Here is a 24,333-nt window from a genome sequence, read left to right as displayed (position 1 = left end):
GTTTGCCTTTTCTCTTCTCTCTCCATTGTTTAAAATTTTAAATTCTATTTACTTGGTACCATTTTACTTTAGACTGCTCAATTTTAAATTAGTTCAATAATAATAATAATTTTCATACAAAAAGTTATAATATGTTAATATGCCTTCACAATTTATAGTAAAAATGTTAATAAATAATAATTAGTTTATGAAAACAGTGATAACAAATTAATAATAAGATCAAATTTAAAAGTTTAATGAAAAATATAATTTATAGTCAAAATGTTAATAGATAATAATTAGTGTATAAAGATAACAAATTAATAATAAGACCAAATTTAAAAGTTTAATGAAAAATATAATTTATAGGGAAAATGTTAATAGATAATAATTAGTTTATGAAAACAGTGATAACAAATTAATAATAAGACCAAATTTAAAATTTTATTGAAAAATATATAACTAAACTGAAAATTCTAAAGTAAATGGATTAAAATTGAATAAATATAATTAAATAATATTTTATAGAAAAATAATTGAGTGTATTTTGAGATGCATTTATTTTTTATAATCTAACCAATTATGTCTTTTTGCACACAATAAATTACATTTTTATATCCTATTTGGTAATTATTTTTATTTTTTGAAAATTAAACATATTTTCTTCTAATTTTTTAGAATAATTTACATAAGTAGATTTTTTGAATTCTTAATCAAATTTTAAAAATAAAAATATTTTTTAAAAAACTAGAAATAAAAATAATATCTATAAATTTAAGTTAAATAATTAGCAAAGACACCTAAATTGTTGTGTTACAGCAGTTAAGGAAAGAAAATAAAATCCGTATAATTTAGTTTGGCCCCAAATGCTTGATTTTTTTTTTCCTTTTAAAAAAATGAGAGGAGAAAAAAGAAAAAAGAAAAAGAAAAGTTCAGATTTCCTTCACTCTCTTAATTATCTTTCTGATGCTGTGCTCTGGGGTCCACCAGTCACTGTTTCCGCTGATTTCAGATTACAAAACAATTAATTTTTATTTATTTTATCTGATTAAAAATTTAAAAGTCGAGAGAAAATGGATCTTGAATAAATATGATGAATAAAAGAGGTCCTTAAAATTGTCTAATATTAGATCCCAACAATTTGGATATGCAAATTCTTTAAGGAAATATTTGGCTGCACTTAAAGTCTTAGTTTATGTTTTGGTTCTAGTAATAGGGCGTATAGCTTGAAGGTCGGATTTTAAAGTTTGAATGAAAAATAGTATAGTTCTCATGGTTTCTAAAATGGGTAACTTTATGGTTTAAGATAAATAAAACTTTTTTTTCAATAAAAAATTTAACCAATTAATCAGGTGGAAGTTGTCGAATTCAATTACATGCCATTATCTAGTCATTTTGAGAGACTTTAGGACAAAGAGGATAGAGGTGTTCATAAATTAGGTTAGGTTTGGTTGAAAGACTTTTTTTTAGACTCAACTCAATGGTCAAATTTTTCAACCCAAATAACTCTTATTAATAAATGAACTCAACCTAACTCAACCATTAAATATTTTGGTGAGTTAGTTCGGATTAATCAAGTCATTTATTTAAAATTTTGTTCTAAAAAGAAGCAAAATGTAGATATGTAAAAGTCTAATTTAAGTATTTTCACATATTGAATTAAAATTAACAATTCAATTTCAATTTATATAGTGAAAATTTGTTTTCTAAAGTGTAAATAAACTACTTTTAAAAGTTATTGAAAAATAAATTATTAAAAAATATTAGAATTAAATAAAATTAAAATCAATATATGTATAAATAATTGTGTTATAAGTAATTAAAAATTTTATTTAAAATTAATAATAAATTCGGATTTGTTTATATTATATTAGGTGAATCCTTCAACAAATCCAACCCATAAAATTTTCATTTATTTGAACCCAAGGTTGGGTTGGGTTAATCGATTCTTTCGGGTCATTGGATTTTTTTGGACATCCCTAAAAGACGGGAAATGTTTAGTAACCTAAATATAAGAAATTAATAAATTATGGAACCGATGGATTTTAACTACAAACTCTTTGACCAAACGACAACTCCACTCCTCCCAACTCTTATTTATTCCGTAAGATATGCATGCTCTTTTCACGAAAATAACTTATTACTATTATTATTGTTTTACTATTTATGATTAAATGGATAGATATTCCATAATCAGTTAACATATAGAGTGTTTAGAATAAGGAATATCGTAAGATTATAATAATCACTTCTTGCAATAGAAAATATTATTTCGAAATCCCCAATTAGCTATCATTAACACTCTTTCAAAACTCTCATTTATTACGGTATTTACTATTTACTACTTTACATTCATTATTTTTTTAATTCTTTGCTACAATGTTCATTATTTCCTTCTAAAATTAAAATAGTTTACTCCTAAAATACATACTATTATAATCCAAACTAAAACAATTTGCATTCTAAACACAAACTAAAACAATTTGCATTCTAAACACAAACTATTATAACTTAATTATAATAAATTATAATAATTAACTCTTTGTCCAGATATCTCCAGGGGTTTTAGGAATGTTTTTTTTTATAACTAATTGAAGGTTTGGTTAATTTTGTATTGATAGATGAGATTGCTAATTTATTTTGGCTTTGTTTGCCCTTAGGATCTGTTTGTTAGATTAATAATCTATCACTATAATGTAAGATTTCAAATTTTTATTTTCTCTTCGTGCTTTTTTAATGTGGGTGTAGTTTATTTGGAAATGAATTTATAGACATGATATTTAAATCTAATGACGGAGATTATGGTTAAAAATGACGTTGTGACAACTTCAAGTATGTGACTGTTTTAATGTTACAATTAATTAAAAAAAATGTTTTGATGGTTTCAAATATTATAACATTAGTTTTAGATATATGATATTTTCTTATAAATTGAGGATAAAGATTTCGGTTTTGAGGTAGATAGATTTTTCTCCTCACTATGGTTACAACTTAATGTTTTAATACACTAGATCATTATAGATCTAAAATTAATTTTAGATAAATAAAAAAAAATATTTTCTTATAAATTGAGGACTGAGATTTCGGATGTAGATAGATTTATTTTCCTCTCAATTTTCATCTGTATTTATTTAATTCAATTCCTTTCTCGTATGAGTGGACTTGTGAGATTGGAGGTTGTGTAAACCTAGGAGAGCAACCGACAATTATGATTTAGTATCGAGTCGGATCGATTTTTGCTTTCAAGGATTTGAAATTACAATCTGAAGACAAATTCTTCTACTCAAATATGTTGAATATACTTTGATTTGTGGTGTGGTTCCACGAATTAAATTTTTCATATGGTATGAGAATTTGATAATTTTATTTCTTCGCTATATTTGAGCATGATACTCGATATATATATGATAAGTATATACTATAATATTTTGTGAGTAACAAATGACGTGAAATAAGAAAATAATATTATTATTGTCATTGAATTGTCTTTTATACTTCAAATGAACTATTATTGTGATAAACTTGAGCAAATCTAGTTATCATAAATGAAAGTAATGTTCCATATAATATAGTTTACAAAATTCATGTATGATTCATGTCATAAATTGTCATATTATTGTTGGGAATGACTTGTCATTATAGTGACTTCTACCTTTAAGTTTGTGACTGTTTTAGTGTTACAATTTTTAATAAAAAATGTTTTGACGGTTACAAAAATTGTAACCGTTTGATGGTTACAACTCTAATGCTTTAATACGCCTACCGTTTACATATTTAAAGTGTTTTCCTATAAATTGAGGACAAAGATTTTGATTTTGAGGTGGATAGATTTCTTTGATCTTGTCTAAGTATTCTTTTATTATATTCCTTTCTCCGACGAGTGCACATTTGAGATTGGATTTTGTCTAAACTTTGGAGAGCAACCAACAATTGTGATTTAGCACTGAAGTCATGTCAATTTTTACTTTTAAAGCACTGGATCTTCTTTGATACAACAATGATCCATATTTAAAATTACAATTGTTGAGATACACTGTTTATCGTGCGAATTCTTTTATAAAATGATAGAAATAATCAAATATCTATTACATGATGAAACCAATAAAGTTCAAACAAGATGATAGATATTTTATGATCTCATTAGTTTATATAAACGGTATATATTTTCTAATATTAGTATGTCAGTATGTTATATGATTTTTTTCAAGTTACACATAGAATATAAATATGCTACTGTTGGAAACAAAATCCAATGGGTGAAAATACAAAATTTAAAGCGTGGTATCTACGAATTGTTTGAAGAATACCAACATATTTTGCTTCTTAAACACAAGCATGCATTTACCTAATTTTAAAATTTAGTATGGCGATTAGGTAATTTAAAATAATTATGCTTGAATGAAAAATTTTGGACCAATGTTGTTTTTCAAATTAATGATAAAATTATAAAACATTAAATTTGGGACTAATTAAAAATTGACATGTGAAATTGAAATTAAAAACAAAAACTAGCCGATTCTAGTGATGCCATGTATTCTCATTTTGACCTAAATCGAATTAGTTGGGTCCAAGGTCTAGGTCTATAGATCAACCAAATCCAAACTCATAAACTCACCTAAAAATTCTATAAATAGAAAAGTTTTCTATCATTTGAGGGGTCAACAACTTTCCACTTCATGAAGTCTAAGAGAATTCTCCCACAACAAGAAGATTCCTTGATTCTTGATGCCGAACACTTCTTAGAGATACAAGTCTCTTGAAGATGCAAAGTCTTACAAGACTTCAATTTCAAGAATATCATGCACTTTGCTACCACATCCACATCAAATCTACACCACAAATTTAACTCCATGAAACATGTTTTTCCATAGACTTTGTGTGAATCATTATAATGTGAATTTTCAATTAACTTCAGCGATAATAAGAAATTAATAAACAAAATAATATATATATATATATATTAAAAACTAACACTAAAAAACAAAAATTGGACCTCCATAAAAATCTAATGAAAAAAATGTAATCTTTTGAAACTCAAAGATCATATACAGTGCACTCAAAAACTCTAGATAAGGTATAACATTTTAAAACATAGCTATCAAATAGAAATCCTAATAAAGCTTCGGACAAAAAGATATTTTCCCCAAAATTAAACATAAAAATATAAAATGAATTGTTTTATTATTAAATTCTTACTTTAAAAAACTTATGCGGAAAGGACAAATTCGCATATCCAATTTTCAAAGCCCACCAATTGCAGGTCCAGGCCCAGTATGAGAAAATTGCCACGTGTAGGGCTGAAATTCAAGCGGACTTTTGAAGCGGGACTTCAATCCAAGGGTGCAGAAAATCGCGTCGAATAAAAGCCGAACCCCTTCCCTTCACCGAGTATAAATCGCCTCCCACGACCGTCGTTTACACTGTGCTTGCCTTTTTCCTTCCATTGCCGATCTCCGTCCGTCTAAAATCGCACTTCTCTTCATCTTCTCAATCATCAGTCGTATACAGACATTTTCCGATGGTAAGATTTCTTCTCTCTGCTCTCTATTTTTCCTCAACATTCGATAGTTTTGATGCTTCTACTGATTTTCGGTCTTATTGCTTTGCTCAGGCGCTACCAAATCAGGCCACCGTAGATTACCCTAGCTTCAAGCTTGTAATTGTCGGAGATGGTGGAACAGGTATGGACGTAGATTTATATAGTTTCAGTTTCTCGTTATCTCTTTCAGCTCAATTTGCCATGCCTGTGTAGTTTTTAGGAACCAGAACTGTATGATGCTGTTCCTCGGGTTTTTGTACCCTAACTTCTTTAGTAGAATAGAAATCACGTCTTCTTCCTGCGTTTTTCTTAGCGTATGAATTCGATTGGAGATTTTGCTGAAAACTGGTTATCGGACTAGGCTTTAGAAAGGAGTAACATGCTTCATGTGTAACCTGTGATTAGAGATTGTTAGATCTATGCATTTCTCTATTTACGTATTTTTGTTTGTTGTGATGATGCCATTAACCTCTAACGGAGGATTTTGTCTTGATCCAGGGAAGACGACCTTTGTTAAACGCCATCTTACTGGAGAGTTCGAGAAGAAATATGAACGTAAGAATGAACTTTGTTGTTAATTATTGCTTGTCGTTTAGTGAATGAGTTTTGTAAGCATGAAGTAGTATTAATATTTGGCTTGACTTGACTATGTATAGCGACAATCGGAGTTGAAGTTCATCCACTGGACTTCTTTACGAACTATGGAAAGATAAGGTTTTACTGCTGGGATACTGCCGGTCAGGAGAAGTTTGGTGGACTAAGAGATGGTTACTAGTAAGTGTTCGTGTGTTGTATCAACCGCTTTTTGATTCACGGCAATGATTTCCACTCTTGATATGCTGGTATATGTTGTTGGAGCGATATTTTCTCCATGTGGTCTGTTCACTGTGTGACTACTTCCATTGAATTTACGTGTGATTCATGTACAAATTTTTTTAGTCACCATGAAGTAGTCTATATTGTTCGTTCTAAAGTTATTGTGTGAGTCTTGAGAATCTGTGTTTTCGGTTTGAGAGGGATTTGATTACCGAGTATGTGTATTAGCTGAAATTTAGTTGTTCTTTTTGATCTTGATTTCTATTAGTTTCTACTATGGAATGGCATTATAGTCTGCTCTATCCAGTTCTTCTGGGAGCCTAATGCCTAGCTCAGTACAATGGGTGGGACTGTGGGAATGTTGTGAGATGTTTGTCCCAAGATGCCTTTTGAATTTCATCAACCTTGCTCACTAGTTCATCATGATTTCTGCTTAAGATCAAATTTCCGCTACTCTGATGTTTCTCTCTAGCCGACTTTTTGTTTAACGAGCGTGGTTATATTATGATTTATTTGGCATGTTCATGTTCAACACAAATAAGCAGTCTCAAATACTTCACTGATTAGTTTGATTTTTTTTTTAATTTCCTTCTTTCGTTCACATGAAAAAAATGAAAAATATCAGAGAATTGAAAAGATGTTAATAGAAATACTTAATTTGTTCATCATATTAAGTATATAAAGTGATTAGACATCCTTAATTTTGAGTTGTTTTTTTTTTAATTTTTTTTTGTAATCAATCGTCTTTCGAGATTTTGTCGTGGATATTGGAATTCCTTCATCGTTTCCCCACGTGCTCATTAGCTCTGCAGAAATGAGCATTTCTTATCTTATCACCCATTCATGTTGTATTTTAAATATTTGATATTAGAATAGGAATGCAGAATTTATGGTTAACCGTTGCAATATGTTGGAAGCTGAGTCTATTGTGTATTCCCAAGTTATATTCAGTTCTCTTAGAATTTGATATGGTGTCTTGTGACTTCAATTAATTGATGGTTTTTCCATGTCTGTCCTATACTCTACTTCAGTATTTTGTGATTTCAATTAATTACACTTGCTGCCACGTCTTTTTTGTCTGGCTTACTTGTGACTTTCTTGTTGCTTTGTTGACACTTCTTCAGTTTTATCTGTTCTGACAAGTTTAGCTATGTATCTGTTTTTGTTTTTTACTTACTATTACTATCCTTCGGTTTTATTTGTTCTAACAAGTGTATCAATTCTTTTTTCTCTATTTTGGATATTTCAGTATTCATGGGCAATGTGCCATTATAATGTTTGATGTCACTGCTCGTTTAACATACAAAAATGTCCCAACATGGCATCGTGATCTCTGCAGGTATCGTCTTTCTAACCCTAAGTCTATGAAACACTTGAAAACTCAGAATTTATGTGAAACTATTTTTCCTTCTACTTTTGATATGCGTGAAATGAAGAAAAATAGCAAGTACATGAAGGGACAAAAAATTCAATGTTTTTCATGTTTTTTTTTCATTGTGGTTGGTCCTAACGTTGGCTATGCTTTGCATTAGGGTTTGTGAGAACATACCCATCGTATTATGTGGAAACAAGGTGGATGTGAAAAACAGACAGGTTAAAGCAAAGCAGGTGACCTTCCACAGGAAGAAAAATCTGCAGTATTACGAAATCTCTGCAAAGAGTAATTATAACTTTGAGAAGCCCTTCTTGTACCTTGCCAGAAAGCTTGCTGGGTAAGTTCAGTTGTTTGTGTTAGTTTGACTTAATTCTGGTTAGTTGTTAGTGCTTGACAAACGAATTCGTCTTTTATTGTAACTTGCAGGAATCCGGAGCTTCACTTCGTCGAATCACCTGCCTTGGCTCCTCCTGAAGTCCAAATCGACTTGGCCGCACAAGCACAGTAAGTAACTTGCACCTGATTAAATATTTAGTCATCTGCACTTGGAATTTGCATAGAACTTAGAAGTGTAGGATTTTGGTTACTCATGTGGGTTTAGGTGTTATGACAATTATTTACTGCTTAACAACTAGGCCAACCCAGCTCCTAAAATTGGCCCTTCTAAGCTAAACATATCTTAGTATTAAAAAAAAGAAAAAAAGAAAAAAACTCGACAACCAAATTTAATAGGATTTTTTTTAGACGGGAGAACAATCAAATAATCTGAATCAGTTGGACTGAAAAACAGCCTAGTGGAAGAATGGGAAGTTGGTTTGTAGTTTTTATTAAAACAATATTGGAATTTCCTAATGAAATTCTTTCTATTTTTAGGGTATTTGTTTATTCAATTAAAAAATAGGGAAAGGGTACATTTTATTTTTCTTGTTCAAAGAATAAAATAATCCATCTTTGTTTTTGGACACTAATGTGAATATTAAAAAAAAAAAAAAAAAAAAAGGAAAAAGAACCACCCGGTGATAAGTTTATTTTATAGGATATGTCTTCGTCAATTTCTGATGATACATGTTTCTTTTTTTATGTGTCTCAGGCATGAAGCAGAATTGGCGCAAGCTGCTGCACAGCCTCTCCCTGATGAAGATGACGATGCATTTGAGTAATATGGGGGCTTTTTATAGGTGTGCTTACAAGGGTTTATAGTGATTGTGGTTGTCTAGTTGGTTGTTGGTTGTGTAATTCACTATCTGATGTGTCATAGTAGGTTTCGTTTGATATATTACTACTGTTATCGATTACAATTTTGATAAATGAAGCATTTGGACTTTTTCTTTAAATATTAGTAATATAATTTGGAACAAGAAATAAATATATTACCCTCCAAAGGTCAACTAAAATGGTTTAATACATAATTTAGTAAAATTTGGAACAAAGCGTATTGGTTGTAATCTTTGGTTCAGAGTCCTTTTTTGACCTTCGTACCGTACCCCCGTCTCCCCATTTTTGTGCTCTTGGCACTGAGAAAAGGCATCGTCTTTTTTATCATGGAGATGAATCAGCAAAGAGATATCTGAGCAAGGGAGCAACCACAGCAATGCTCAAACTGTTCCCCAGTAATGCATAACTGCAAAGAAATAACAAATCCCCAGATAGTTTTGTATCAAACGTTCTATTAATTTCTATATTTAGCTGTTTCAAACAGTAAGAATAATCTCAAATTAAATCACAAAACTACTGAACCAAGATTCCGACTTTGAAAACATCCTTGATGTTAAATCATTCACAATTAATTTTAATAATTTAAAATTTACGTCTAGAAATGTAAAAAATATTAAACCAAATTGATCTTTGAAAGATTATTGGGGTGATTTTGAACCTGATTTTCCTATTTCGAACTTCCGGACAATCACTTAAATTCTCAACTCGAGAAATCTAACATAGCTAATCAGTGATTTGATTTGACATCATCAGAATGATGAATTGTCAGAGCCTTTTGAAATCAGTAATTACCTCGCACGCTTTTAAAAAGGTCAAGAGGTCGTGTTCTTTAAACAGGAAAACTGATCGTCCTGACATCCTAACTACTTACTATGAGAGGCCTGCAGGGTCCATGAGAAAATGAAATACATACCGTTGTCTAAGGCCGATATGTTCTGGAAATTGAAAATCTTCCGGAAAGGAGTGCAAGTTAGCAACCTAATATTGATAAAAAGAAACAAAAACTACGGATTAATGAACAGCATCAACTTGAAGTTGAGAACTAATGAAAAATTTTAATAGAAAATCATCATGCACCTCTCTAGGGGTAAAATATCTGAGCTTCTGCTCTTTCAGAGAATGAGCCTTGCCCATCCTTTCAGCCTGCATTACAAGTCAGCCACAAAAGTACAATGAAAATTACAACTCTGTACTTTGTACCCCGTACAAAACGTGCAAGACTACATATTTGAAACTATTATGTCGAGGATAAAATTTTACCTCAAACGGTGCCAAAAGAGAGCCCGTACCCTTCACATATCGGTAGTAGCTTTTTGTGAAACAGCAGCATCGCCTTGAGTCGGGATATACAATATCTAAATTCTTTTAAGGATCTAGTCCATAGTCTACATTGAGTAATGGTGATGAGACAATACAGATCATACTATAACAATTAAACATACAAAATGACTGGATACCCATGGCACTGCCCCATCTATCTATCAAACTGGACGGGACAACATACTGATTTAAAGATTCAAGGTCTTGCTCATCCAGATCCTTGTCTTTCTCCAATGCAACCTCTCTGGGGATACTACTGGCATCATGAAAACTTAACTCGTTGTGATGGTTGGAATTGTCAAGAAACCTACATATCGGCTCACAAGAGAGCAGCAACTTATCAGAAGTCGCTTGCGATCCATGATTTTCAATGATTTCTATGTTGGCATCATTCTCGAGTAATGGGCTTGGAGACCAAAGAAGTTGACTATTATATAATTGCTTCTGAAAGGATAAAGGCTTCCTTTTAGCCTGCATAAGTATAAGGATACCATAAAAATTTGGAGGCTACAGTTTAGGTCAGTAATAAAACACATCTTTCCTAAAATATATAAAAAAACAAATGTGATAAGATCTGCCTTGAAACACTTAATTCACAGACAAGTAATAAGGTGGATTCATAATATGTCATGAACCTACAGTTCAACAAACGGAGTGTAAAATGAAGATACATCGATTTCTCTCCAGCCATAACCAGAGAAAAGCCATGGTGAAGTTTAACTGCAATATTTCCTTTTCTTTGCAAAATGGATGATCAATATGAATAGATTCCATCAAAGTCAGAAGAACTCCAGCCATGGCAATGGGTAAATAGGCCTTGATTCATTTGGTTCCGGGTTTGAGTGATCTCAAGAGGGAAGAATCCACAAGTACCTCGAATAACTTGGCTATCTTGTAAGTTTTCATCATTTACATTTCAATATAGTCGATTGTGTTTGGGTTCCTATAAGGGCACTGTACAAAGAAATGCATCACTGATTCTCCACTATGATAGGATTGCTGTGATCGTATCTTTAATGGCTTTAAACAAAATTTATCCCTAAAGTGAATCAACGGATGGTTTAGAAAATCTTAACCCTATTAAAAGTAAAATATAATGATGAGCAAGTAAAAGCAAATTTTAACCCTAAAGTTTAGGAAATGGTTTTAAACAGTCTTTGGATTGTTGTGCTTACATAGAAAAATGATGAGCAATTAAAACCTTTAATGGAGCATCATCTACGTCTATTTTCAGTGCATGGCAAAACTACTATTTTCTCTCCACTTTATTGGATCATGCAGTATCTTTACCTGCTTATTCATTAAAGACCCAGTCCCAAAACAAAATACCACAACACCAATATCTGCTCCTCCGCCTTGTTCTGTATTATCTCCGTCTTCATTGTTGTTGAAGTAGGCATAAACTAGTAAAGAACCAGAAAATCCACAACATCAGGAAACAGAGGAATAGAATCTCCACCCCTCTTCTTCCTCAACAACCTCCATGCTTTCCTTCGTTTTAATCTTTCGTGGCAGTTGTGATATTGCATTTGACAATTTGTCTAGCCTTGTTTCTAACTTAGACTCATGTGGGTTAATGGCTAAAAGTAAGGCACTTATCAAGACTAAAAGTAAGGCACTTATCAAGATAAGGATGGTGGTGGCACAATCAAAATCCTTTTCTTCAGTTTTGATATGGGAAGAATTCAACAGTTTCAATATTTGGTCAGTCAGTTGGTGCCATCAGGACAGAAGTAGTCACACGGGCTATAAAAGTGCATCGAGTGTATGCCAAACCATTAGCTGAAGATGTCCCTGAGAAGCGGGAACCTTTTCTTTTTATGCCCCCTTCTCTCGATTCTTATTCTTCATCTAGTTTGCATGAGTATTCTCCCTCGGAACCCCGCAGTCACAAAGACTGAAAACTCCACCCTCATTGCGGAAAAATTGTGGCACCACATTCACCTTTCATGTGGTTGGGGATGGGTGCATCGATATGCAACTTTCTGTAGCAGCCGTGGAGAAGGTGGGAGGAGGTGGGAGGAGTTAAAAGTTCCTATAGGGGCAACATCTAGTGCCTTTGTTTGGATGTTGATGATAAGGAGGAGGAGGCTATGACATAACATGAATGGTACCCAAAAAAATCACTAGAATTTCAAGTAATTAAAACAATTGCCTAAGAACTAAGAAGCCAGTTAAATTTTATTTAATGTCATCAGCAACAGAAATTGATCCTATGACCCTTTAATGTTCTTTTCCTAAACTTTCCAGGTAAAAATACTGCTTTTAGGACTTAAAAGATGCATCATTTTTCCAAACATCGAAAACTAAATGGTGTTCTTCCTTGAAACATGTGATGTGATATTGATTTTTTTTATCCGTGTTTGGTCCAATATGGGCACGTCTATACTATTCTCATGAGACAACCACCTAACCCAACTACATTTGGTTGACAAGGTAATTCGCAAAATTTAAATGTTAAGTAGGTAACTAGCATGGCTTAAACCCACTCTAACTGAACCCTTTATTATTGTTAACCCATGCTGGTCTGTACGGTTGAGGTTATAAATCATCAACGACAGAAAGTTAAACTACATCGCCACTGAAACTAGCAATGTTTTCTAATGGCATCAAAAGCTCCATGAAATTGTGATATTGGGGAAATTAAATAGGAAAGGAAACTGCTAAACAATAAAAGGATGAAGCCAGGTAAGAATGGAGAGAAAAGGAAGTGAGGAAAGTATGCTACCAGACAGAAGTACCGCGGTCTGGAATATGGGACACCAAATTGCATTGGGCTTAAAATAAACTCCTGTCTAGAAAAACCAGCCTTTTCCAATATCTCGATCATTTTTGTATGCGTGTCAGATGTCTGCAACAAAAAGGAAGGCATCTAAAGTATGATGAAGAATCAGTCAAATAAATTTCAGTGCAACAGATGAGTTCAAGCAAAATACCTCAAAGCCAACAACGTTTTCCATGAATAACATTACTGGTGGCCTTGATGCTTGTAGCATCAACTCAAGAATTTTGAGGAATGAAAATGCCCGAGCATCGCCAGATTGCTTTTGTAGACCTAATTATATGATCAATGATGCACAAACTAGAAAAAGCTTAGCTCCAACATTCAACAAGCTTTTTGGCTACAACTTATAAATCAATGAAATTCTATCTAGGAGGTACCTTTTACAACACTATTACTCTAGTACGGATAATAGATGAAAAGCAAAAGCAATTAAATGCAGGAATATATGAAATAATTGATTGAAGCATGGAAAAAAATGTGCAGCATCTCCTTAATACAATAAAAGAATTTCGATCTCATTTCATGATTTTATATATTGCTTACAGATATATTTAGATAACTTGTATAAAAGATATTACATCAATGAAAAAAGTATATTTTATTTTATAAGATTTTACTTTGCACTCTGCTTGTCATGAATCTCCCGTTTATGATTAAAACATTATTCCTGTCCCACCATACTCAAGTGAGAATTTTTTAAAAAAAAAATGGAAACAAAACTTTTCATTTTCATTGATGAGATGGAAAGAGACTAATACTCAAATTACAAATAAACATAGTATATAGGAAACAAGAACTAGAAGTAGGGGATCGGCAAGCGGACCAAGATATTTCAATTAAGTTGAGACATCCCTAATAGTAGTGCCCTCATCATATCCCAAAAAATACAACTATTGAAAGTAGGTACAATATGACATAATGGTATAATTAATTTGAAGACATGAAAGCAATCCAATTGAAACAAATATCCTGAATGGACTGGGAACATCATGTTGAGGCTAAGAGAATTGGAAAACATTTATCATAATTCATGAAAAATTAACTAAGAAACTCAACTTTGTATAAAAATATTGTGGAGATTGGAATATGAAGTCTAATATATAACTAGTTCAGTTCCAAAGCATGCTCCCCAATGATAGTTGACAAGTAGAAATTTCTCATTCTATCACCGTGCTTTATAAATAATAAAGTTTATAATAAACTGCAGACGATATAAATTATTTATTTACTTCTCAATCGTCTGTAAAACATACCTTGTCTAGTATATGGTTGGCAAGGAGGTGAAAGAAGCCAAACGTGAGCGTGGTGGCTGTCGATATCAGCAGCAGTCAGACTTTCAATATTACCCTATCCAAATAAAGTGCTTAGAAAAGAATGAAATGGGCAATTTATTTGAAAACATCACGAAGTTTATCCCAATATTATGCAAACTGAAGCAGGTTAAAATTAAAGCAACACGGCACGTTTGGATAATGTCGAGCTGTATGCTCTGTTTTGTTCTTGCCAAGAAAACAGCCTCATAAATGTTAGTTTTGATTCCAAAAGGGGATAAAACTGAACAAATCATTTGCACTACATCAACATTTACAAACATTCATATCATCTCTTTGTCCACTTGAACGGAAGTATAGAAAGTCAATTTATTGCAACCACAGAGGCTAGAAGCAGACAAGTGGTCTAATTTAGCACAATCCAAGGATAAGGAGAGGGAAAAAAGTTCTGCACCTGTCAATTGCAGAACTCTTCAGTGTTGTTAGAAAGAGTGGGCAAGGCAAGCCTAACAAAGGTCTTGCTCTTACCTTGCCTACTACTACGAACAGCTTTCCCTATTTCTCAAGTTCCAAATAACACACATTCTAACAAAACTATGTAATGGAAAGTGACATTGGTCCTTCGTCATTTGAGGTGAAACCAACAAATTAACTTTTACCATAAAAGGAATAATTAAGAGACCAAAATCTCTAGTTTCTTATATGAACTAGGATGTTCTCCCCTTACCTCCAAGACCAATCATATTCAAGTACCAAGCAACTACAACTAACTTTTGATTCTCACATACAAATAGAGGTGAACTCGAATTGAAGAGGGAAAATGGTAAAGATCTCTATGCGTGGTGTTTGATGAAGCTACTTGAAGAAAATGATAAAATTTTATGTCAAATAGAAATTTACTATTATAAATTATTTTTACTAAGCTCCTTAGTCTAGACTCCAAACTAGATTATAGATCCAAAAACTAAGGATGCTGGACCTATGTCATTGGGAGAAATGAGAATTCAAGGGCTCTCCATGGTTCAATTTTTAATCTCTAAGTTTTTCGTCTTTTTTTATAGCTCTTGTTTGCTTTCTGAATCTTACCATTAGCTAGACTAAGCACATAGGGTCGCTTTTCACCATAACTAAACTTATAAGGAAAACCCAACACTCTTAGTTAAAGAAAAGTTATGCAGGCAAAATGTAAGAATTTCTTCGCGATCCTAAACGTCTGGAGTCCAAATTAGATAATATATTCAAGAATTAAGGATGGCAGACCAGGAAAAATGAGAATTCGATTGAGAGCTACCATGCCACGTCATTGTAGAATTCAAGGATTCTCGTCCGTTTTCTAGACTCAAATTTTGTTTCCTTCTTCAAGCTCTTTTTTGCATTCTGAGTCTTACCAGTAGCTCAACGCAACCAAGCACAGAGGGTCACTTTTGACCACAACTTGTATAAGAAAAAAGCAACACTCCTACTCAAAGGAAGTCTTACATGAACTGTTACATGTCCTTGTACAAAGCTTATAGTTTGACAATTCAAAGAAAAAGAAAATAATCCACCACGCTAGTCATTTGAATTAGAGATTCGAACACAAATGCTTCACATAGCTACCATATTCACCACTACGCTGTGAGTTCATGCTATCATCAAATTGTAGTCTTATCACCAAAGAGATACGTCCATCAGTCAGAGGGAGATAATTCCCAACGAAATAGAGAAAGCTTGGTTTCAACATTCAATAAATTCAACTTCAATCTACTGCTTAAACCACGATAAAGAGGAATTAGCATCTCGTTTCTCAATGAACAGAGTAGTTTCGTTATCTATACTGAGAAGCAGCAAGACTTTACTCCTCCGACAGAGAAATAATGGAATCGTTCTCCATATTATAAATAATAAGAAGAAAACAATGTCAACAAAATTCAGGACGCTTTTGCTTTGGAAGTTCAAACGGAAGTCCACAACTATAGGCATCTGAATCAGATATTCCAACAAAAACACTTCATATAGCTATCGTACTGCCCGCTTACTTTGTGAACTCATACTAGCTATAAATCGTAATCTCTCCTCTTATCACTTCCAAAATATATCGCTAAGTGTGCAGGAGGTAATTCTTCACAAACTAGAAAATCTAAGCTCCAACATTCAACAATTTGAGATTCGATCTACTTAAACCACGACTGGGAATAATTTATTTAATTTCGTTGTTTCTATTGAGAAGCAGAGAAAATATACACCTGCAATAGAAAGCAAATCGTTCTCAACACGAGGTAGAGAAGAAGATTCTGCGATACCTGGTACGGACGATCACCGAAATTGTGCTCGTAAACATCGTTTGCTTTGTCGTTAATATCAAAAGCTTGTACCACTTTCGCAGCGATGCCGGCACTCAGCAGCGAGTACCTCTGTTAGAATTCAATGCACAAACAAAGCCTCTGTAAAGATATGCGCCTGAGATAGAAAGGAAGGCAGAGAGAGACGTAAGGGAAAAGAGTACCATGCCACCAATGCCGCTGTAGAACTCGAGTACTCTCCATGGTTCCTCTTGCAGCTTCGGAAGAACCTTCTCCATTTACGTCGGTTATTCCGCCCCGCCGGCGCGGAATCTTTGTGCAGTAATCAGGCTAAGGCTTCCATGGATTGTGTAACATTTTAATTATACTTGATGAATAAAATTATATTTTGTAAAGGGAAATTTGCACCGATGACCCAATTTTTTGGTCCAAAATGTTAAATGACCCATTTTAAAAAAATAATGTTAATTGACCTTCTGCGGACATCATCGTCATTCCAAATTACATAAATTACCCTTACACTAGCCTCACGAGGTAAATCTCGCTATCGTCTGATTAAACGCTCTCACTCTCGCTTGAAATTCCCTGATTTGATATGATTCCTCGTCAGTGTACGAATTATTTGACAATTTTCACGACGAAAGCCTCAAATCAAATCAATAATATCAAAACATAATACAATGGTGATTTCTTTAAACTTTAATCTCTATTTCAAAGGTGATTACTTCTCTGGTTTTCGACGGTGTTTTGTTGAACGAAGATTTTTCAAATTTCCAAGACGAGGCTTTCTCGTAAAGGAACAACTTTTTCATAAAGGTGAATTATTTTGAGTCTGTTTAATTATTTTTGCTGTGTTATTTATGGAAATGTAGCATTACAAAATTTTGTATTGGGAGAGAGTAAGAAAAAGGAAAAGTAAGAGAGAAAGGAAGAGTAAGAGAGAGAGAGAGAGAGCGAGAGAGAGCGAGAGTGCACTTCAATTGCTTGTACAGCTTAATGACAATTGTTTTCTTGCTTTGTAGGATGACAGAAAAGTATCTATTTATACGATTTGGAGGTGATTTGAATGAGAATGAAAGTTCGTATATTGGGGGACAGTTGAAAGGAATCGTTATGCCTCATACATTGAATTATGAAGAACTTAAATCTCGCATTTACAGGGTTACAAATGTCAATTCTTCAGAGTTTGATCTTATCCTCAAAGTTAAATATAAACTTGGATTTGAAGCCCCTCCACAATGCATAATGAATGATGATGATGTTCACTTCCTTCTTTTGCAATAAGAGCTTAGTAGACTTCAGATAGTTGTAACGTTGAAGTCTAATCAGGACGAAAGGGTTGGAATGGGGTTTGGAAATGTGAGTTATGATGATACGGCTGTGGATACGAGGAATCATATCAGTTTCGTCGGGAAGAGGATGATATTCCATTGTTTACCAACACTGTACCATCAACATTCAATTATATGGATTGTGGTCCTTCAGTGGATATGAATGAGCAATCAGTAGGATTGAATGAAATGGATCATGATCATGGAAATGTGTGTCGTTCTATAGCAGCTTCAGTGGTTTCACCATCTGTGTCTTCAAGTCATAGGACAAAGTTGATTATGCCTGACACCTCTTCATGTGGGACAGAGGACGTTGAAGTTAGTCAACTATTTTTTAGCAAAAAGGACTTGAATAATGAGATTATCTATTCTGTCCATCAACAAAAAATTTGAATTTAAGGTCAGGAAATCAACCAAATCTTTGTTCACTGTCAAATGCATTGGGGAGACATGTAAGTGTATCCTTCGTGCAGTTAAAATGGAAGGGTCTGATATATTCAAGATCACAAAGTATTGCAGTTCGCACACATGTTCCATTGGAATTTTGAATCACGACCACAGACAAAGCAACTGCTATGGTTGTTGGTCAGCTCATTAAAGATAAGTTCACGAGAATAGGACGTATTTATAAACCTTGTCATATCGTTGAGGATATGAGAAGAGATTATAGCATGAACATAAGTTATGATAAAGTGTGGCGTGCAAGGGAAGTCGCATATGATCTAACTAGAGGTACTCCACAATACTCATACTCCATACTACATGCTTATGGAGAAGCGCTAAAAATAGAGAATTCGGGTACAGTCTTTGAGATCGAACTTGAAGATGAGGTGCATTTCAAGTATATGTTTATGGCATTAGGGCCTTGTATTAGAGGTTTTGCAAGTTGTCGGCCTTGTATTATTGTTGATGGGTCGCACTTGAAAGGAGAATAAAAAGGCACCATGTTGCACGGAAACAATCAATTATACCTACTTGCATATGTAATAGTGGACAATGAAACCGATCGATCATGGAAATGGTTTATGTCAAACTTGAAATGCAGTATCAGAGAACTCGATAATCTGGTGTTTGTGTCTGATTGAATGGTATTTATCGACAATGTTATTCGTGCATTTTTTTCCACAACATTTCACGGATTGTGCACATGGCATATAGAACATAATCTAGTTACAAACTTTAAGGATAGCACGGTTGTTGGGATATTTAGAGATGCAGCAAGGGCATTTCGCATGACAGAGTTCTAGACAAAATGGGATGAACTCCGCAGTTTTAGAGACGGTGTTGTCACGAAATATTTGGAAGATATCGGTCTTCAAAGGTGGGCACAGGTTTACCAAATAGAACGAAGATATGATAACATGACATCTAACTAGGGGTGAAATCGGTTTGGTTTGGTTTGGTTTGATGGCCAAATCGAACCGAACCAATTTAATTCAGTTCAGTTCGGTTTCAAGAATCGGTTTAAGCTTTTTTCGACGAAGAAGAAGAAGAAGAATTGGCCTGGTCGATGAAGAAGAAGAAGAATCAGCTTGGTCGATAAAGAAGAACCAGACGGTCTGGTCGAGTCGTCGACGAAAAAGAACCAGACGAAAGAAAAACTCTGGTACATATCTGATTTTGTAAGGCGGTCTGGTAACAAAGACGAATGGCGGCGGTCGACGAAGAAGAACAGCGGTAGAAACCCTAGTTGGTACATATCTGATTGGCGAAGGGGAAGGCAATTGCGAAATCGATAGCGTGAGCTGTGAGGAGGGTGGAGGGCGGCGCTCGAGTGCTGAAGGTGAAGTGAGTTTAAATTAGGTTATTTATTTATTATTAAATAAATATTAATATTATATATATATTTATATATAAATGGTTCGGTTTGGTTTAGAAATCTATTTTCAATCCTTGAACCGAACCAAATCGTTTAAATTTGATTCAACAACCCAACGAACCGCATCGAACTGAAAAATTCGATTTTGATTATAATTCGGTTCGATTTGAGCAGATTTTTTGTCCACCCCTACATCCAACAATGCATAGTGTTTCAGTTCCTTAACTAAAGAGTATCGACTAAGGCCCATATTATGTTTGATTAACATGTTAGAGGAATGCTCCAATCATGGTTCTACGAATGGAGGAATTACTAGGCATCTCGAACGACATTGCACTCCGACTACTGTGAAACCCGATTGGCAAGTGAGGCCAATAAGGGCAGACGATATTGAGTGGAGTCTATTGATTGTTATCAGGTACACGTATGAGATAATCGATTGGACGGTATTGTCAATCTTCACACGAAGGAATGCACGTGTAAGGAATTCGATTCACTTGGTATCCCGTGTTCACATACAATTATTGCTGCCAAGGAAAGAAATATACCCATCCACAGTTTTTGCAGTTGATTTTATACAATGGACTCTTTAATGACTGCGTATGCAGAGCCTATAAATCCACTTAGCCACATATCTGAATGGAAAAGACCTACTGGATACATAGAAAAGATTATATTTCCTCCGAAGTTTGTGCCACAAGTCGGGTGATGGAGAGTGAGAAGAATGCCATCCATAGGAGAATTTTACAGACAAATGAAACGTGGTCGGTGTGGGAATTATGGGCATAACCGCCAAAATTGTACTGAACCACTTACAATCGTGCGATGTGCTGAAAATGCTAGAAACCGAGACACAAACACCCCTCATCCAGTTTAGTTTGTAACTAACTTGTAGCATTTCATTTGTTATAAATACCATTGATCATTTTTTCATACGTCATACTTGTAACATACTTCATACCTTTTCATACTTGTAACATACTCCATACTTTTTCATACTTCAGACTTGTAACACTTCATACTTTCATCTTGTAAACAAAAAACAATAATAAGCTGAAGTATTTATATAATAGCAATCTTCATACTCTCTCAATCTTCATACTCTTTCCATCTTCATATTCTCTCAGTCTTCATACTTGTAACAAAAAATATTAACTTCATACTCTCTCAATTTTCATACTTGTAACAAAAATGGATAACTTCATACTCTCTCAGTCTTCATACTTGTAACAAAAAACAATAACTTTGTACTGATGACGGGAAATTAGAAGTCAATTTTACTCGACAACTAAAATCCCGTGGACGCGGTATGCAATGCATGTTCCTAAGATATGTGTTGATAGTCATGCGTCGATGGTCATGCATTGGAATGAAGATGCGTTAATAAATGTATGCGATGACCATGCATCCTGTCACAAGTTTTCTTGCGCTCACGCCAAGTATAATGCAAACGCAAGTTTCTCGGGTAATTCGAGGTCAAACACAGGGACTTGTAGCTGTATGTATACGGTAATGTGCGTGCGGCGGTTTGAATAAAAGAATGGAAGGGAGGTTGCTAAGTTAACCCTACTCCTACTCCTATCTAACAGACAACGCAAGGAGAATGTGCATGAGACGTAGAGATACGAAAACACTTGGCATGAAATAAATGTATGGAAAAATAGATAAAATGTAGAGATGATTTCATTGCAACCCTTAAGAGTGACCGCAAGGGCAACCTTAGTCAATGCAAACCATGCGATCATGCTACACACACTAAAAGCCTAAATCTAGGACGTATGCGGTGTATATGCATAAATGTCGAGATGACTGCATATCGCCACCATATCCTACTTCTTGGACGCATACAATCCATACTGTAGGATGCATACGCTGTGTGAAGCAAATGGAGCTTATCCTTAAGTTCCCCATTCTTGCCTATGCGTTCCAATTCGCTCTCCCGAGTCTTAGATTTATGTTTTAGACTTCTCTCCCAAGTATGCCTAAATGATGAACGATGCACTCATAGGACAAGGGAACTGCATGAACTTTGCTGACTTAAGATTGTTACTAGCCCTAGTGAACAATGCATACATTGCTTAATGCGTCCAACCACTTACTCTCCCGAGCAGTTGATTGTTGCTGACTTCACTCATAGACAAGCAATGCGTTAGCCTATAGACAGGCGTTGCAACAACTTCACACTAAGAAAATAAGATTACTCACACACTCGCGCAACGCACACCTCTCAGTGGGTTGCTACATGCTTCATATCCTTAATCCACATGACTAAGTATGCGATACCCAAGCAATCCCACTAAATGTTGCAATGAAAGTAAAGATGCTAAGCAAAGAAGATGGAGATGGAGTCGAAGGAACAGAGAAATGCATTGAAAACAAATTGTATTAATTCCTTAATCACAAAATGTCATATAATACAATATAAGAAAAGAAAGGAAAATGAAATGACCGGCTGGAAGCAAAGACTTGCTTCCAACGGATGTGCGTCAAGGCTGGCGGTGGTGCCATGGATGGGTGGAGGAGTTGACTCTCTTGAGATATAGCTCCGGTCGTCACTCGGAATGGATGAAGGAGGTGAAGAACTCTCAGCCATCTTCTCACGCAGTTTGTCTGGATCACGGGGAAAATCCCCGGTCTACAAGGATCATCCCTGGATAACTTGAATTTCTGCTCATCGACTTCTATTTATAGAGCTTGGGTTGCCGACAACATTAATTGGACTGCTCTGAGTCTGACATTCGGTGCGTTAGTCCTTTCTGAACCTCTGCTACTAATGGGTGGTAGGTGAAATGTCAACATCATCTTTTGGTTTTTCTCGAGGTAGATGCGTTAATGCATTCATTCTACCAACCTTGCGTTGATCCCAATAGAATGCGTTGTCGCGTAGCCGCAATCATTCAATGACCGCATTCGCTTAATACCGCAACTCTACATGATGACCGCAATCGCTTGACGAGCGCAACTCCCATGCGATGGACACATATGGCAGATTACCGCAACATCTATGCGTTGTCTCTTATACACATCTAGATGTGTATAAGAGCTTTGCGATGGAGTGTTTCTCTGCATGCGGTCATCTATGCGGTGGTCGCGGTGGTCCGGTTTCCGCGTTGCGTCCATTTCCTGTTTTGGTTACAAAAATAGAACATCGAACGCATAATAACGCAAAATAATGGGTTAGTTGAGATTCAACATGTTGATCGACACAAGCTCATTTTCTCGTAAATTTCTATCATGATTGCCGCATATTCTGCTTAACAACCTTCATAATTCTAAGTAAAAAGCCTAAGATGACATGCATTTCTGCATGTCATCACATACTCTCTCATCTTCATACTTGTAACAAAAATGGATAACTTCATACTTTCTCAGTCTTCATACTTGTAACAAAAAACAATAACTTCATGCTCTCTCAATCTCGCTCTCTCTCAGCATTTCGCTCTCTCTCAACATCTCGCTCTCTCTCAACATCTCGCACTCCCAATCTTTGAACTTTGAACCTTGGACCATATAATGTTCTATATACCATTGATACAATAAAAAGAGCAGTAGCTCAATTATGCATGTTCTGATAAAATTATGATATTGAACTTTGAACTTTGAATTTACATAAAAAATACATGTTCAATTATACAATGAAAAGAGTAGTAGCTCCATTATACATAAAAAATGCATGTTCTGATAAAATTATGATATTGAACTTCGAACTTTGAACTTACATAAAAAATATATGTTCAATTATACAATGAAAAGAGCAGTAGCTCCATTATACATAAAAAATTCATGTTCTGATAAAATTCTGATATTAAACTTTGAACTTTGAACTTACATAAAAAATATATGTTCAATTATACAATGAATGTTTTTATATACATAAAAAATAAATGAATGTTTTTTCATACATAAAAAATACATGTTCCATACACATAAAAAAATATGGAGTGTTTGCCCATGGTTGACACGCTAACTGCATCCTATATTCACTCATCTTTTCTTGAGTGATTACGGATGGATCAACACCAGTCACCAGGTGTTCTAGTAATTTGATTGCGAATATGCCACAATCAAGCGTTATGTCGACGTTCATAGGTCGCGAGATTTTCCAACAGGCTATGGATAGGTCCGACTTTGAACGATCCATGTTACAGTAGTGAAGTAGGGATGGTACTGTGACCGTCAATGGCTCTAGCCAATTCACCAGCCTTGTCATTAATGTTATGATAGAACTGAATCGAACACGAATATGTGGCCTTTGTTAATGTCCATTTCAAGGCCACTCCAGTGGTCATGTATTCGTATAAACGAAATCCACATCTGCCCATTTGACATCGAATTTACCGGTGACGTAGTCCTTATACGTGTCTTCATCTTCCCATGCTAGGGCAACCTCCAGAAGTGACTTATTCTTTATTCGTTTAATACCCCGCCACGAGCATTAAAGTGACTCTGTCAAATAAAATGAGAAGTTAAGTAAAGAAGTAAAGACTAGGAAACTTAGCGAAATGAGAAGTTAAGAAACGAAATAACAAAATTTACTGTTATACTAATCGGCAAGATGGTGAACTTGTGCATGCACATGTCGAGCCGAGTATAAAATTTAT

General features: G+C 34.4%; 2 protein-coding genes across 3 annotated transcripts; one reads left to right on the top strand and one right to left on the bottom strand.

Moving 5' to 3' along the window:
- Positions 1-5,329: 5,329 nt before the first annotated feature.
- Positions 5,330-9,043, top strand: LOC120075377 (GTP-binding nuclear protein Ran1A-like). Its single transcript, XM_039028714.1, has 8 exons — positions 5,330-5,500; positions 5,591-5,660; positions 6,017-6,073; positions 6,175-6,292; positions 7,584-7,673; positions 7,867-8,046; positions 8,136-8,213; positions 8,800-9,043. Exons 1-8 carry the CDS (start codon positions 5,498-5,500, stop codon positions 8,867-8,869), a joined length of 666 nt encoding a protein of 221 aa, XP_038884642.1. The 5' UTR covers positions 5,330-5,497; the 3' UTR covers positions 8,870-9,043.
- A 14-nt stretch (positions 9,044-9,057) lies between these two features.
- Positions 9,058-16,937, bottom strand: LOC120075376 (tRNA (cytosine(38)-C(5))-methyltransferase 2). 2 transcript variants are annotated; one of them, XM_039028712.1, is made up of 10 exons: positions 16,786-16,937; positions 16,583-16,693; positions 14,283-14,376; positions 13,181-13,299; positions 12,973-13,095; positions 10,382-10,715; positions 10,185-10,279; positions 10,002-10,067; positions 9,838-9,902; positions 9,058-9,330 (listed from the first exon to the last, which is right to left on the bottom strand). In XM_039028712.1, exons 1-10 carry the CDS (start codon positions 16,858-16,860, stop codon positions 9,249-9,251), a joined length of 1,164 nt encoding a protein of 387 aa, XP_038884640.1. In that variant the 5' UTR covers positions 16,861-16,937; the 3' UTR covers positions 9,058-9,248. The 2 variants fall into 2 exon arrangements, with proteins under 2 accessions (XP_038884640.1, XP_038884641.1); XM_039028713.1 differs by having other exon boundaries at positions 14,283-14,338; positions 16,786-16,923.
- Positions 16,938-24,333: the final 7,396 nt, after the last annotated feature.

Source organism: Benincasa hispida, chromosome 4 (genome assembly GCF_009727055.1).
Source record: "Benincasa hispida cultivar B227 chromosome 4, ASM972705v1, whole genome shotgun sequence".
Classification (NCBI taxonomy): domain Eukaryota; kingdom Viridiplantae; phylum Streptophyta; class Magnoliopsida; order Cucurbitales; family Cucurbitaceae; genus Benincasa; species Benincasa hispida.
Note: the sequence above shows the minus strand (reverse complement) of the source record. Positions and strands in the feature narration are given on the sequence as shown.